The sequence below is a fragment of the Dermochelys coriacea genome, chromosome 6, assembly GCF_009764565.3.
Source record: "Dermochelys coriacea isolate rDerCor1 chromosome 6, rDerCor1.pri.v4, whole genome shotgun sequence".
In the NCBI taxonomy this organism is placed as follows: domain Eukaryota; kingdom Metazoa; phylum Chordata; order Testudines; family Dermochelyidae; genus Dermochelys; species Dermochelys coriacea.
Window position 1 is genome coordinate 43161083 of NC_050073.1, and position 14679 is coordinate 43175761.

The 14679-nt window shown below is 42.3% G+C and overlaps 1 protein-coding gene across 10 annotated transcripts in view; it reads right to left on the reverse strand.

The window, feature by feature from the left end:
- The window catches only part of NAV2 (neuron navigator 2), a 642916-nt gene that overhangs the window by 324057 nt on the left and 304180 nt on the right, over positions 1-14679 (reverse strand). For 6 of the 10 annotated variants that reach the window (XM_038406030.2, XM_038406026.2, XM_038406025.2 and 3 more), the window contains exon 1: positions 7303-8422. The exons of 3 other annotated variants lie outside the window; for them this stretch is intronic. In XM_038406030.2, coding sequence (XP_038261958.1) covers positions 7303-7560 — 258 coding nt within the window. In that variant the 5' untranslated portion in view covers positions 7561-8422. Of the gene's footprint in view, positions 1-7302; positions 8470-14679 lie in introns of those variants that run through there. One more of the 10 variants, XM_038406023.2, reaches the window with a different exon arrangement.

Sequence of the window (14679 nt, forward strand, 5' to 3'; positions counted from 1 at the left end):
ATGAGTACTTTTTTTGTTGGTTTCTATGTGGTAATAATTCCTGGCACTCATTAATATGCAGCTATTAAAGTGCTACCAAAACTGCTATCATAAACACAATTATAGGGCACACAGTTTGACTGGAGGATAACTACGTTAACCAGAACTAGGTACCATTTAGCTTGCGCTCCCAAGGTCTACACAGAGATGTTACAGTGCAGCATGCTAGTGCACACTATAGTTTACAACCCCATAGTCCAGGCACAGTGTAGATATGCTCTGTGTTTCCACTGAGCCACTACAGAGCCATCCTGCAGAAAGAGCAAATCCTAGAGGTATGATAGCTGCTGCTCTTGAAACCTGTATGTGTAGGGGACTTTAATTTCTCAGCAACATGCTTTTTCATCTCTCCGCCTATCAAGTTTTACAATCAGTGAGAAAGTGATTTGGAGCTATAAAGTGTCTTTGATAAAATTAATAAAAACATAATAATAAACAATGTCTGAACTATTAATGTTCTCAGATACTAGCAGATAACCACTCTCTGTGTTCTCCCCACAGAGTTAAGAGCAAGAAGCTAGAGATGATTACACAATAGCAAAAAAAATGCACTAATTAAATCCATAATCATCTTTTATGATTAAGGCAAGTTTCCTAATTTTAACATAATAGAGCAAGGTTGCAACTGGTTGTATTCTTGAGGCAATATTATCTTCTTGATGGTCTCATCGTGGAATCCCTAAAACACTCTCCTCCCCAGAAGAATTGTAGTCAACAGTGATTTTTGTCTTAAGAAATCATAGAATCATAGAATCATAGAATCATAGAATATCAGGGTTGGAAGGGACCCCAGAAGGTCATCTAGTCCAACCCCCTGCTCAAAGCAGGACCAAGTCCCAGTTAAATCATCCCAGCCAGGGCTTTGTCAAGCCTGACCTTAAAAACCTCTAAGGAAGGAGATTCTACCACCTCCCTAGGTAACGCATTCCAGTGTTTCACCACCCTCTTAGTGAAAAAGTTTTTCCTAATATCCAATCTAAACCTCCCCCATTGCAACTTGAGACCATTACTCCTCGTTCTGTCATCTGCTACCATTGAGAACAGTCTAGAGCCATCCTCTTTGAAACCCCCTTTCAGGTAGTTGAAAGCAGCTATCAAATCCCCCCTCATTCTTCTCTTCTGCAGACTAAACAATCCCAGCTCCCTCAGCCTCTCCTCATAAGTCATGTGCTCTAGACCCCTAATCATTTTCGTTGCCCTTCGTTGTACTCTTTCCAATTTATCCACATCCTTCCTGTAGTGTGGGGCCCAAAACTGGACACAGTACTCCAGATGAGGCCTCACCAGTGTCGAATAGAGGGGAACGATCACGTCCCTCGATCTGCTCGCTATGCCCCTACTTATACATCCCAAAATGCCATTGGCCTTCTTGGCAACAAGGGCACACTGCTGACTCATATCCAGCTTCTCGTCCACTGTCACCCCTAGGTCCTTTTCCGCAGAACTGCTGCCGAGCCATTCGGTCCCTAGTCTGTAGCGGTGCATTGGATTCTTCCATCCTAAGTGCAGGACCCTGCACTTATCCTTATTGAACCTCATTAGATTTCTTTTGGCCCAATCCTCCAATTTGTCTAGGTCCTTCTGTATCCTATCCCTCCCCTCCAGCGTATCTACCACTCCTCCCAGTTTAGTATCATCCGCAAATTTGCTGAGAGTGCAATCCACACCATCCTCCAGATCATTTATGAAGATATTGAACAAAACGGGCCCCAGGACCGACCCCTGGGGCACTCCACTTGACACCGGCTGCCAACTAGACATGGAGCCATTGATCACTACCCGTTGAGCCCGACAATCTAGCCAGCTTTCTACCCACCTTATAGTGCATTCATCCAGCCCATACTTCCTTAACTTGCTGACAAGAATGCTGTGGGAGACCGTGTCAAAAGCTTTGCTAAAGTCAAGAAACAATACATCCACTGCTTTCCCTTCATCCACAGAACCAGTAATCTCATCATAAAAGGCGATTAGATTAGTCAGGCATGACCTTCCCTTGGTGAATCCATGCTGACTGTTCCTGATCACTTTCCTCTCCTCTAAGTGCTTCAGGATTGATTCTTTGAGGACCTGCTCCATGATTTTTCCAGGGACTGAGGTGAGGCTGACCGGCCTGTAGTTCCCAGGATCCTCCTTCTTCCCTTTTTTAAAGATGGGCACTACATTAGCCTTTTTCCAGTCATCCGGGACTTCCCCCGTTCGCCACGAGTTTTCAAAGATAATGGCCAAGGGCTCTGCAATCACAGCCGCCAATTCCTTCAGCACTCTCGGATGCAATTCGTCCGGCCCCATGGACTTGTGCACGTCCAGCTTTTCTAAATAGTCCCTAACCACCTCTATCTCTACAGAGGGCTGGCCATCTCTTCCCCATTTTGTGTTGCCCAGCACAGCAGTCTGGGAGCTGACCTTGTTAGTGAAAACAGAGGCAAAAAAAGCATTGAGTACATTAGCTTTTTCCACATCCTCTGTCACTAGCTTGCCTCCCTCATTCAGTAAGGGGCCCACACTTTCCTTGGCTTTCTTCTTGTTGCCAACATACCTGAAGAAACCCTTCTTGTTACTCTTGACATCTCTTGCTAGCTGCAGCTCCAGGTGCGATTTGGCCCTCCTGATATCTTTCCTACATGCCCGAGCAATATTTTTATACTCTTCCCTGGTCATATGTCCAACCTTCCACTTCTTGTAAGCTTCTTTTTTATGTTTAAGATCCGCTAGGATTTCACCATTAAGCCAAGCTGGTCGCCTGCCATATTTACTATTCTTTCGACTCATCGGGATGGTTTGTCCCTGTAACCTCAACAGGGATTCCTTGAAATACAGCCAGCTCTCCTGGACTCCCTTCCCTTTCATGTTAGTCCCCCAGGGGATCCTGGCCATCTGTTCCCTGAGGGAGTCAAAGTCTGCTTTCCTGAAGTCCAGGGTCCGTATCCTGCTGCTTACCTTTCTTCCCTGCGTCAGGATCCTGAACTCAACCAACTCATGGTCACTGCCTCCCAGATTCCCATCCACTTTTGCTTCCCCCACTAATTCTACTAATAATTCTAATTCTAATTCTAATTCTAATGAGTAAAAACTTAATAATTCCTCAAAGTGCAAATGACTTTTTACAAAATAACTAGTGAATCCCATTTAGTAAAGGACAGATTCCTATCTTGTTATCTGTTAGATGGAAGTTTCTGTGGAAACAAAGTTAAATATTTTCAAAACAATGTTCTCTAAATATGGGTATAATTTATTGGTTGGTATGTCAGACAATGTAAGTATTACTTCAAGAGGAGGTAGCCATTGTTCACCATACAGGGAATTAAACACAAAAGAATGAATGGAATGCACAAACCAGTGAGAATACAACAGCAATGACATTATAGTGATTCATCAATTTAAGGTTTCAGTCTAGCACTGGCGATGAACTTGAAGCTAAGAGTTTTGGATCTTTCTTTAGAAAGTGCCTCTAAAACGGACTAAAATTGCTTTTATAAAAATGACACAGATTGTAACTACTACATGTCACTTATATGGTACTAATTAAGAATAAAATATGCCTGAAATATAGGTGTTTTCCCCATTTTACTGATAAGGGAGAAAGACAAAATCAAAATAATCAGAAGTGGCCACTGATTTTCAGTGTTCCCATCTTGAGATGACTTGGGATTGATTTTCAGAATTCAGACCCCGAAACTCCACTTAATGTCAGCGGGAGCAATGACTGCACAGGTCCTCTGAAAAGCAAGTTCAAAATATCGAAGGTTAAGCACTCAAAAATGGAGGAATCCATTATTATTTACATTCAAGTGACTTGACACACATGGAAACCAGCCTGGACTAGAACCCAGTTGTTCTGACTCCTAATTTCCTGCTCTAAACACTAAACAGGGCTCCTTCCCCACAATAAATCACAGAGCCAAGTGCAGGGAAAGAGGCATAACCATCCTCCAATAGGAGCTCAGATACTATGATAAAGGCATAAATTCCTGGAGAATTTATGCATCACTAATGTGCATCTGTTTCCTTACTGTTAAACCTATATAGGAGGCAGGCTGGGCATAGCAGCCATTAATACATGTACCTCATTCCAGACCCTTGACCACATCCCAATATGCCCCGTCCCGGCTCCTCCAGTGCAGCACCTGCAGAGCAACACTGTGCAGTGTTTCAAAGGTGCCGGAATTGGGATAGTCAGTCTCCTCCCAAAGCTTCCTCTGCCGTCTGGGAGTTTGTTACATGCATATTTACATAGCCAGCCAAAATTCTGCCCAGTGAAAACTGCAACAACACAGTAAAAACATTTACAAAACAGGACATGACGAAAGACCCAGCAGACAGGCCCAACCAGCACACTTTTCTGCCATGTTTGAGACAAGATCTAAGAACATCCTCATGGCTGTCACTCCCTGGGCTACTTCACACTACAGGTTGCCGCAAGGTGACAATGAGAAGAGTCTGATTTTTGCAGCCCTTCAGAGCTACTACTGGCCAGCTCGGAGAGCAGGCTTGGTTAGGAGGAGAGGGAAGCTGCCCATCCCAGGCCACAAAAAAGGTGTCATCATGACAGTCAGGGGAGGTAGCAAATTGTAGAGTGAACAGGAGGGCACATGGCACCCAGGCCTAGGACTTGTGACTGCCGAAACTATCGTCAAATTAAAAACAGAGTATTTCAGCTAGGCCAGAGGCTCAGCAGTCATGTTACAAAGTACCATACAGGATCTAAGATGTCAAGTTAGGGGTGCCCAACACTAAAACAGCCATGGACAAGGGCTTGGGATTGAGGTGCACTGGCAAAGCCCCTGGCTAGAGGTCACTGATCAAATTTGCTAGAAAAGAGTGTCAGCTAAGAACTCCAGACCTGGGTTCAATTCCCTGTTCTGCCATGGACTACCTGTGTCACCTTGGGCATATCACTTAGTCTCTCGTTCTGTCTCAGCTCCCCATCTGTAAACACTTCCCTACCTCACAGGTATGTTGTGAGGATAACTACATCAAAGATGATGAGGTGCTCAGATATTCTGGTAGTGGGGGCTATATGAGTACCTAAGATAGAAATATTGCTGTGGAAATGGCTATTCACTCCTTAGAAGTAGGCTCTGGGAACCTTCTAGAGATATTTAATCCTGGGTGAACTGTTCTAGAATCAATCTGTGTAGGACTATTAGACTTGGCATCCTCTGTAATACTTAGTCCTGCCATGAGTGCAGGGGATTGGACTAGATGACCTCTCGAAGTCCCTTCCAGTCCTATGATTCTATACCTGGATGCAGCTGCAGGCATTGCCATCTGACAGGAGAAACCCTCATAGTGGGGGAGGGGGAAGAGAACAGTAGCTCTGATATAATTGGTGTGGAAAAAATTCATTAGGTGTAGATCAATGTCCCGAGTCAGTATCTTGGGTGGGAACAGCCGTGCACAATACCCACATGGGCATGGAGGTAATTAGGGTGGTAACAATAAACAGAACATAAGAGAAACGTGATTACCAGAGCTTAAACCAGTTAACATAACACCAAAAATAAGCAATCATACAGTCTGGACCAATCCTAATACCTAGAGGTACTAGTCACCCGCTGAGATTTGGACCCAAATAAGTCATTGGGCATTGCTAATAAATCAGGATTTCTCCAACAGATTGTGGCAAGAAATTATCCCAAACTCAATAAGTACATTAACTCCTACATTTTTTGGCCAAAATCTTGCCCTGCTTGACAATTCAGTATCATGATATACAAACGTGTGCTTCACATCTATATATAGGTTAAAATACATATTATCCTCCCAAAACTCCACAACTATAGTAGTCTCTATATGCCTAAATTACTATTTAAAATGAGACAATACCTATGAATATGAAACATTTATGCAGTAATCAAAACTTAAATACAGAACCAAGGCATGTCTCAGCGAGAAAGCGAGCAGCGTATGCAGAGCTTTTGCTGACATTTTGGAATTCGAAGGGAAAACTCAAGAATTAGAAGAAATAGCATTTGTTCCTCTCTTAAGAGCATGATGTGATGCAAAGGTCAGTCTGTCTGCTGCCACCTCCCTGACACCACTAGCATGTCTCCCTATTCTGCTTTCAATCCCTCAGGAACTTTAGTCTGGCCCGACTAGTCTGATACGTCACCTGTCTGCCAGAAAAATGCAGCAAATCCTAAAATGCAGAGCAGGAGGCCAAATGCACCCAATCAGCAGTCATGCTATCGCTAAGAGACGAGGTTACGAGGCCACAGCGTGCAATCCCTAGATGGCACAGATGTCTGAGTAGTCTGGGGGAAAGAGGGGAAAGCTAAGATTCTTTCAAAAATACCCATTTCCAGAGTATCACCCACCTTCTCCCAGGTTCAAATGCCTGCAGAGGAGGTTCATGATATGGATGGCTGGTTTCAAAATACACCACCCGCCTACATAGCAACCTCTATATAATGTTAATCAGTTCAGTTTGCTGCAGCAGACCATCTGCTTTGCTCACACCATAGTACTCTAACATACTACTATGTGCTCACACTGCTATCAAGCACATTGGGGCATCAGCATTACAGAGGCAATCTGATCCATGCTGAAATAAACTAGGATGTACACTAGCAAAAATAAAACAAGTGGTGGAACGTACATTTCTTCTCTCACCATGGAAAGCAACATATTTAAAGAACCACCCAGATGCACATTTAACTGCAATCTAAATACTGCACATTAAAAATGAAGTACTGTCTCTAGACTGCATATACATGTTATCAAAGACGGAAAATTCCATTTAGCATGAATTTCCTAGGTAGTCAGTTGCATTCAAGGGTACAATCTGACTGATAATATATTCTCTGTACATTGCAGTTGAATATAGAACATGCCAACCTGCCCATCATCTCACACAATCACAAATACAAAACGCACAATTAACCAATACTCCAGTACATCCCCATATACAAAATACACCCACCACAACTAGCAGCCCTGCCACCATCAGAGACCAGCACAAACACAGAACACACCCAACCAGTTAACACCCCTATAAATACAAATCACATACCCCGTAACCAACATCCCTTCCACTTCCAACAAACCCCACAAATTCTAACCCTGCAAACAACCAACACACAAGCAAACACAAATACACAGCACAGCACACCTAACAACCCACACCCCGCCACCACCCAACTAAAAAACCAAGATCACCCCCTGCCACCACATGGCACCACCAAAAATAGAAACACCCCCACCACACATCACCTCTGCTACACACACACACACACCCCTCCCAAAACACCACACTTTTCTAACCTGTGTGTCAAATCCATTTTCTAGAGAGCTACTCTTCTTGGGGGGGAATCCATCCCCTGCATTCTCATGTCCATGCGGTGATTTGAGGGGGATCTGGCAGGAATATGATGCCTTGGTCACCTCCACCTTGTTCCCAAACTTCAGGTAACAGGGTTGCGGGATGGTCCTGGCCGTCGGGACATGCAGGATGGGAGCAGCGCTGTGTACGGGTTTAGGTAGTCCCGATTTCATTTTGGAGGCCACCAGGATGGCTGGCATTTTCTCTTTCTGCTTTCCTAACACGTTTCTGTCAGCAGCAGCAACAGCAGTAGCAGCAGCAGTCAGGGAGAGTGAAAAGGCAGGTTCAGGAAGCTGCTATGGTAAAACAGCCCTGCTTAGGAATCTCCAAAAACTGCTGAGAAAATAACAGAATAAAGGAAACAGACACTTTTAAGCCTAAATTATCTCAGTGTCTTGTGAGCCTTCCACCTGTTTCCTCTGATTTTATTTTAATTCTCAACCACTGTCCTCCTTCCACTCCTCTTCTGTTGCTACTGCTATTTAACTTGTTCTTCCCTTTCGATTGCTGACTCCTATGATTTTCTTTCTTGGAAACGGGAGACTTTTACTTCATTATCTTGTCACTGCATCTCCAAAGTGAGGCAGCCTTTTGGAATAGAAAAAGAACCCTGCGGCAGCATATGCCTTCTGTGTATGTGTGTGTGATAGAGAGAGCGAGAGCAAGCAAGCAGGATTTCCAGCTTAAGATGTCTTTCTTCAGTCTTAGCCAAGAAGCAGATGTAGCTCAGTGTGTTAATGACTGATGCCCTTGGATACGAGCCTTAGAGAATCAAGCTTCTTAGTCTTAATATCTGAGAACAGGACAACGACGCTAGAGCAGAAGGAGAAACGCCCATTGATGACATTTAAATAAAAAAAATGCCAGTGGCAACAAAATTTCCCAGCTCATCCAGTGATGATCGTGAAACACGGAGTAAAAATTCAGCTGTCAAACAGGAGGGACAGCAGCCACCACCTCATCTTAAACATCGGCACGGACACAGGGTTCAGCACTACTGCTAATATATTGTGTGTGTTAGAGGCAGCCTGCTGTGCCTACACCAGAGAAGGCTACAGAGATTAGCTGGAGTAGGGGAAGGTTGCAATCTGACAGTACCGTGAAACAGTGCGGCCCTCTGATTGGTCCTCCCAACTCAAATCAGAAACAAAATATCTCTGCAAAAGAGGAGTGGCTTCAGCTCCTGTGACTGGCAGGAACTGTGTGACTGTGCTCAAGTACAAAACAGGATCTGTAACAGCTCTGCAGCAGCACTCACAGCTGAGCTGTGCTAATGTTAAGGATGCATTCGAGTTTCCTACCCGTATTTTTTTAAAAAGCATTTTCAAATAAAAACACATGGGACTGAATCATCACTCAATTTTTACTCACTCCTCATTCAGGAAAACTCCCTCTGAAAGTGTAAAGGAGTTTGTCTGAATAAGGGCTTACAAATTTAACCTGTTAGCAGTGCTTTGCACATGTATAGCACCTTGCATTTAAGGATCTCCAAGTGTAATGCTCTACCCTGATACATAGAGTACATGAGCTATTACAGCCTCAAACTGGGGAGCCTGGGCTCTTTAGCTCAAGTTGTATCATCTCATGCTTTATGTCTGAAGGTCTCCTGTTCAGTTCCTAGCGAGTTAGCCAAGATGGTGGCCACCATGCCAACAGTTGACAAAGGTTGTAAGGGATGATTAGTCCCATTTTACAGCAAGATACTGGAAGACCTAAGTGACTTGCTCCAGGTCACATAGTGGGTAAGTGGCATAGTTAAAAATAAAACCCATCTCCTGTTCTAACCACTATCTACAACACTTCCCACCTAACATTTGTATGTAAAATAAGCCCTATCGACTGCCTCGTTGAACAGATAGCCTAAGCTCAGATCATATTAAACTGTGGAGTATTTTTGCAAGAAGTTTCATAACAAGTAGGTTATTTATAGACAAATACAAAGCCTGGACACGTTATCATTGCAAACTCCTGTGTCTCCTGCTTAGTACTTGCTACTGACTCCATAATTAAAGTGAGTTCTGTGATGCTTCTATAATTTTGCACAAAGTCAACATGTTAAATATTTATTTTGATTTTGGCATCCCTACCCACAAGTACACTGGCTCTGTGGGATGCTTTGCATTAACTCTCAGTGGGTAATTTTTTTGTTATCAGTAAATGTATTTTCCCTCTAGTCTCTTTATCCACAAATCTCAGATTACAAACTGCTCATCTCTGTTCTTCCATCTCATTGAGATAGGCCTTCCAATGTTTTCTCTCCTGCCACAGCATGAAGCACAGCTTCTGGCTAGAAATTATTGTGAAGAAAAATTCAAAGCATAAAACTTGACAACCAATGTCAGATTTACCAGATTAAAGGACTGGTAGTTGTGGGAGTTAAAATTTATTTAATGCTACAATACTTTATGCATCGTTTCAGTGCTGAAAATCTTTCTAGCTAAAACAAAAAGAAGCAGAGATTGAAAAGAAAAAGAAACAAAAAATCTCTGCAGAAGATCCAGGTCCAAATGCAAGGCTAATTTTAGTTTTGTTGCAATATTCATAAACCATTGAATAAGCAGAAAAGGTAATTTATATCTTTATTTTTTGTCTTTTGCTTTTGAGTTTGATTAGGTTCAGCGCACCTTCCCCTCAATTTCATAGGATTCTGCCAATTTTTGGGGATCTGTCTGCATCCTGAAAAGCTAACTACCTAGCTTGCAGATACAAACAAATATACAGAATTAATTTGAGTAAAGAAAAACAAATCCTTTTAGTGCTAATTTTTTAATGGCTACTGAATGTCATGTTTGTCAAAGATGATAGATTGAATTCCCTAGAATGGCCATGCTCATTGACAAGAACAGGTCAAGTTTCCACAGAATACTCCCTACTGTCTCTATCTTTACCTACTGGAATAACTCTAGAATCCAATCCAGGCCTTCTGCTGAATGCCAGTTGTTTTGGTGGTCTAATGATGTGAACACCTGTCCACCATGATCCAACCTGAATTCCACATAGGCAACTAAACAGCCAACAAATGGAAATAACTTGGTCTCTGATTTGTTTATGGGTCACATATGGACTGGGGACCTAAAAGTAGAAACTTCTATTATTAATCCCTTGCAATCTAGGTCCCCTTTGCGTTTGTGTATTCTGTTGTAACTATTTTACCAGTTCCAAATAATGCAACCCAATGTCACTGAGATACAGTGTCCTGCTGGCAAGACACATCATCACGTCACAAAATGATGTCATAACATTTTAACACATCACATTACAGACTACATTTGCAAAGGTGGAGAACCTGAGGTTCGATCCCTCAGCCTTGAACCATCTTTGGAGATTATTAGTTATTTTCAGTTGTTCCTTAAGGCTTGGATTTTCAAATGTGCCTATTTACAACAGAAAATCAATGGGAGTTGGCCATCTAACTCAGCCTTCTTAGAAAAACAATTTAGGCTGGGATTTTCAATCACCCAATTTCAATACCTTGGTTAATTTCCAATACCAAAGAAAGAATAAACTATAATTAAAAGGTGATATTTCAGCTGAAATCATCCAAATCAAAAACCACGAACCTTATCTTCCCTGGAGATTGCCACATGTGTCAGACTGGCCCCTACCCATGCACACAAAGGGAAAAGGTGAAAGTGCAAGAAACTTTTTAACTCAATTCTCTTGTGCAGGGCTCCCATTCCACCTTTGTCTAGGCCCTCCTTCCCCTGCACAACACCCTTCATAGTCCCCTGTTTCATTCCTACAGCCCTGTTCAGACAGTGATCATGGTCATCACCTGTCTGTGAAGGTCCTTTGGGTGAATCTCAAAAACTGAACCAAATGAACCAAAAACTAGGCAGTAAGTCAAAGTGCAGCTTCCCAAGAAGGAGGGGAGTTAGGGAATGGAATGTCTGCCATGAACAGAGAATTATGGATGCCCCCCGGCTGCTGTGTGGTGTACTGAAGCAGTCCTCTAGGCAGCACTAGCCAGGAAGGGGATGATCAGGGCGTCTGGGAGCCCAAGAAGGTCTGCCACAAACTTAAATACATTCCCTTCACGGCAAGAAGCCTCAGAGAGGCTAGCTTCAGAGAATCTGTTCCTAAACACATGTAGCGTTTGTTTAATCTCTCTCGCCCCAGTGAGATATGTACTGAATTTGGAGAAGCACCTAGACTCTGAGGCCACAAGTCTTGAAGTTGGAATTGCCAGACTTTCTAACTTTTTTGATTTTGGACAAACCTATGGTATATTCATAAGGGCTTCCCTACTTTCTGCCCCTCCGATACTCTATTTAGAGTTTGGAAAGAGCATGGTTTGGTATCCTGGGGACTATGTCAATTCCTGTACTTTCTGTCTGCCTCCTTTTATAGAATAAGAGATTATTAATTTTCTTTTAAAAAGCAACAAGCATAGCAATTTTCCTGTAGTTTAAGCTTAACTTAACTTCACCTCTAGTGGCAACAATGGTGCCAGGATTACCTTAAAATAAGTTATAATAATTAATTTTATGACCAAGCGGCCTCTTCTGTGTATTTAAGGTGCAGGAGTGTTTTCTGTAGTAAGGAAAAAAGTGTTATAATGGTTAAAACCTAACTCCCATATCATGAGGGGGTCACACTGAGCAGTTCCTCCACCACCTGAGGGCATGAGGAGTATGTTTTACCAAATGACTCATGACAGGAACAAAAATAATCTGTGGAGGGGGACTCTGTATGAGGCCATAAATTAGACTGACGATGGGATATGAGTCAAACTTAGTGCTGCTTTTGCAGTATAAATGTATGTTTCCTGTGTCAAAACTAATTGTCTGGACTTTGGCTTTTATTCATGCATTTCTAATTTTATGAATAACGTTCTTAATTAAAGTTGGTTCAGAAATTGGGGATGCAGGGTGATTTTCAGAAGAAATTCAAATATTGAAAATATTTTGCTGAAAAATGAAATATTACAATTTGGAAAAGTTGCCACGATGCCTGATGGGACCTGTCATTTGGGTGCCTCATGCTCTCATTCTTCTCTAGAGGCTGAGTTCTCTGATTGGACTACATCTCCCATGATGCATGATGGTCTTCTCTCTTGCAGAGGGGAGGTGTTCTTGGCCATGTTATCTCCACAGAGGACAATGAGGACACGAGGCAACTGAGCTACAAATCCCATGAGGCACCGCAGCTGCATTTCCAAATCAAAATAGCATGGCTTTTGGCTGAAATAATTTGTTTTTCAGACATCTGATTATTTGACACAAATAAATATATTTTCTGTGGAAAAAGAGATAATTTATTGAAAAATTTCACTTATCTGAAAACCCAATCTTCTAGTGAAAAACAGTTGAGATGAAAATATTTTGACTAGCCCTACTCTTAACGTACAATATGTTTGCAAAAACAAACCAGTGAACAGAAAAAAAAATCAAGTTTCCCACAGCAGATCCAACTGGACCCTAAGAAACTGAAAGAGATGTTATTTCCGTCAGACTATGCAAAATTAATGTTTTGGGGCTCCCTCTGCTGGTGGCACAGTATAGATTAACCAAGAAGCACTGTCCTCAGACTTGAGTGGAAAGCAAACACTGATGCTGGTGCACCAGGATGTTTCACAAAAACAACAAGTGGGGTTTTTACCCACGAAATAAACTCAAGAAAATCTGTTAGTCTTTAAGGTGCCACTGGACTCGTTGTTTTTGTGGATACAGACTAACACGGATACTTTACAGGATATTTCAGGCATAACAAGAAGCTTTATGATATGCAGTTGTTAAACACAAACAGCTGTGTTGATTTCAGCTCCATCCGAAACATGAGGGCGGGGGAGAATGACAATCAAAATCTGACAAACATAAATGGACACAATGTGCAGGGATTTTATGTTCTTCCTTATAGGACATTTTAGAAACAGTAGGTCTGATTCTTCTCTCACTAGGGAAAATTCTCATCTTCTATGAAGGCAACAGAGTTACACCAGTGTAAGTGAAAGGGGAATCAGAAAAAGTAAAAACAACAATAAATAAGTAATTATACATCATCATTTTACATCATCTTTGTACAAGTGTAAATCACTACACAAGGTGCAAAGCAGGCCTATCATGTCTGCACACAAAACTTCTTGCAACAGCACAAGAAGCACTGTAAAGGTATTAGTCAGTCTCTAAGATGCCACAAGTACTCCTTTTCTTTTTGTAAAGGTATTGACAGCACCATTGCTCTGAGCAATACTCCTGACTAATGTATCCTATATCAAGCCATTCTGCACCTGGTAGTGCCAGTGAGGACAGGAACAGCAGGTATTGCAGTTGCATCCAAGCAACTGCTCCATTCAACAATACCCTGAAATTTCCCTAATGGATTTATCTGGTCACTTTTTGATCTCTGTAGTCAGTGGAAATCCTGGAAGTACTTTACTTGTGCATGATGAGCTGCACAAATACTATACCATGCCAAGCACCTTTTGACCAACAGCCACTTCTGTGATTTCACTGTCTTCCAGTCATTTTTGGACCCGTGATCATGTCTTCTCAGAAGATATCCCACAATCATGTTCCTAACAGACTCCGGACAGACACACAGGCACTCAACCAGACTCTGTGTTTGACCTTAAGGAAGTCAATTTCCCTATATGTAAAATAAGGTAATAGCACTTACCTCACAGGGGAGCTGTGAAACTTTGTTCATTATTGCTTATACAGTGCTTTGCGATCTGCAACACCACAGGGATGTGAAGCATTATTATAGTGACTCCATATTCTAACAGCATCCAGAATGACTATTTCAATACACTGCTTTAGAATGATCCTTGCCAATCTCATCTTCCCAAAAGATACAAGTCTGGGCATTCTTGTCCTATGCACAGATGTGCCCTTCTTTCCCTCTTCTTCCCCCTCCATTCACAGCACTGGTTTAAATGTTATTTTATGTCTGACATGACTTTGCCTCTACCCTCCTCTGCTTGGGAAAGCTAAGAAAACATTGGTGACTAGGCTCACACTAACACACACATCACAGAAAGAAAGTGACAGTGAACCAAATATCAAACTATCCTTAACCCTAAGAACCCTCAGGATCAAGTCAAATCTGAGAGACAAGAGTTGAAAAACATGGATGCTCTCTCTTATCCTCCCTGTACTCCTTTTAGACTAACAAATTTATTTGAGCATAAGCTTTCGTGAGCTACAGCTCACTTCATCGGATGCATTTACTCCTTTTCTTTTTGCGAATACAGACTAACATGGCTGCTACTCTGAAACCTGTACTCCTTTTGTTGTTGTTCTTACCTCCACAGATCTCCCTGAGAAATGTTGGAAGAGAACCCCATCCTCATGGGTTGATAGTTTCATTGCCAAACT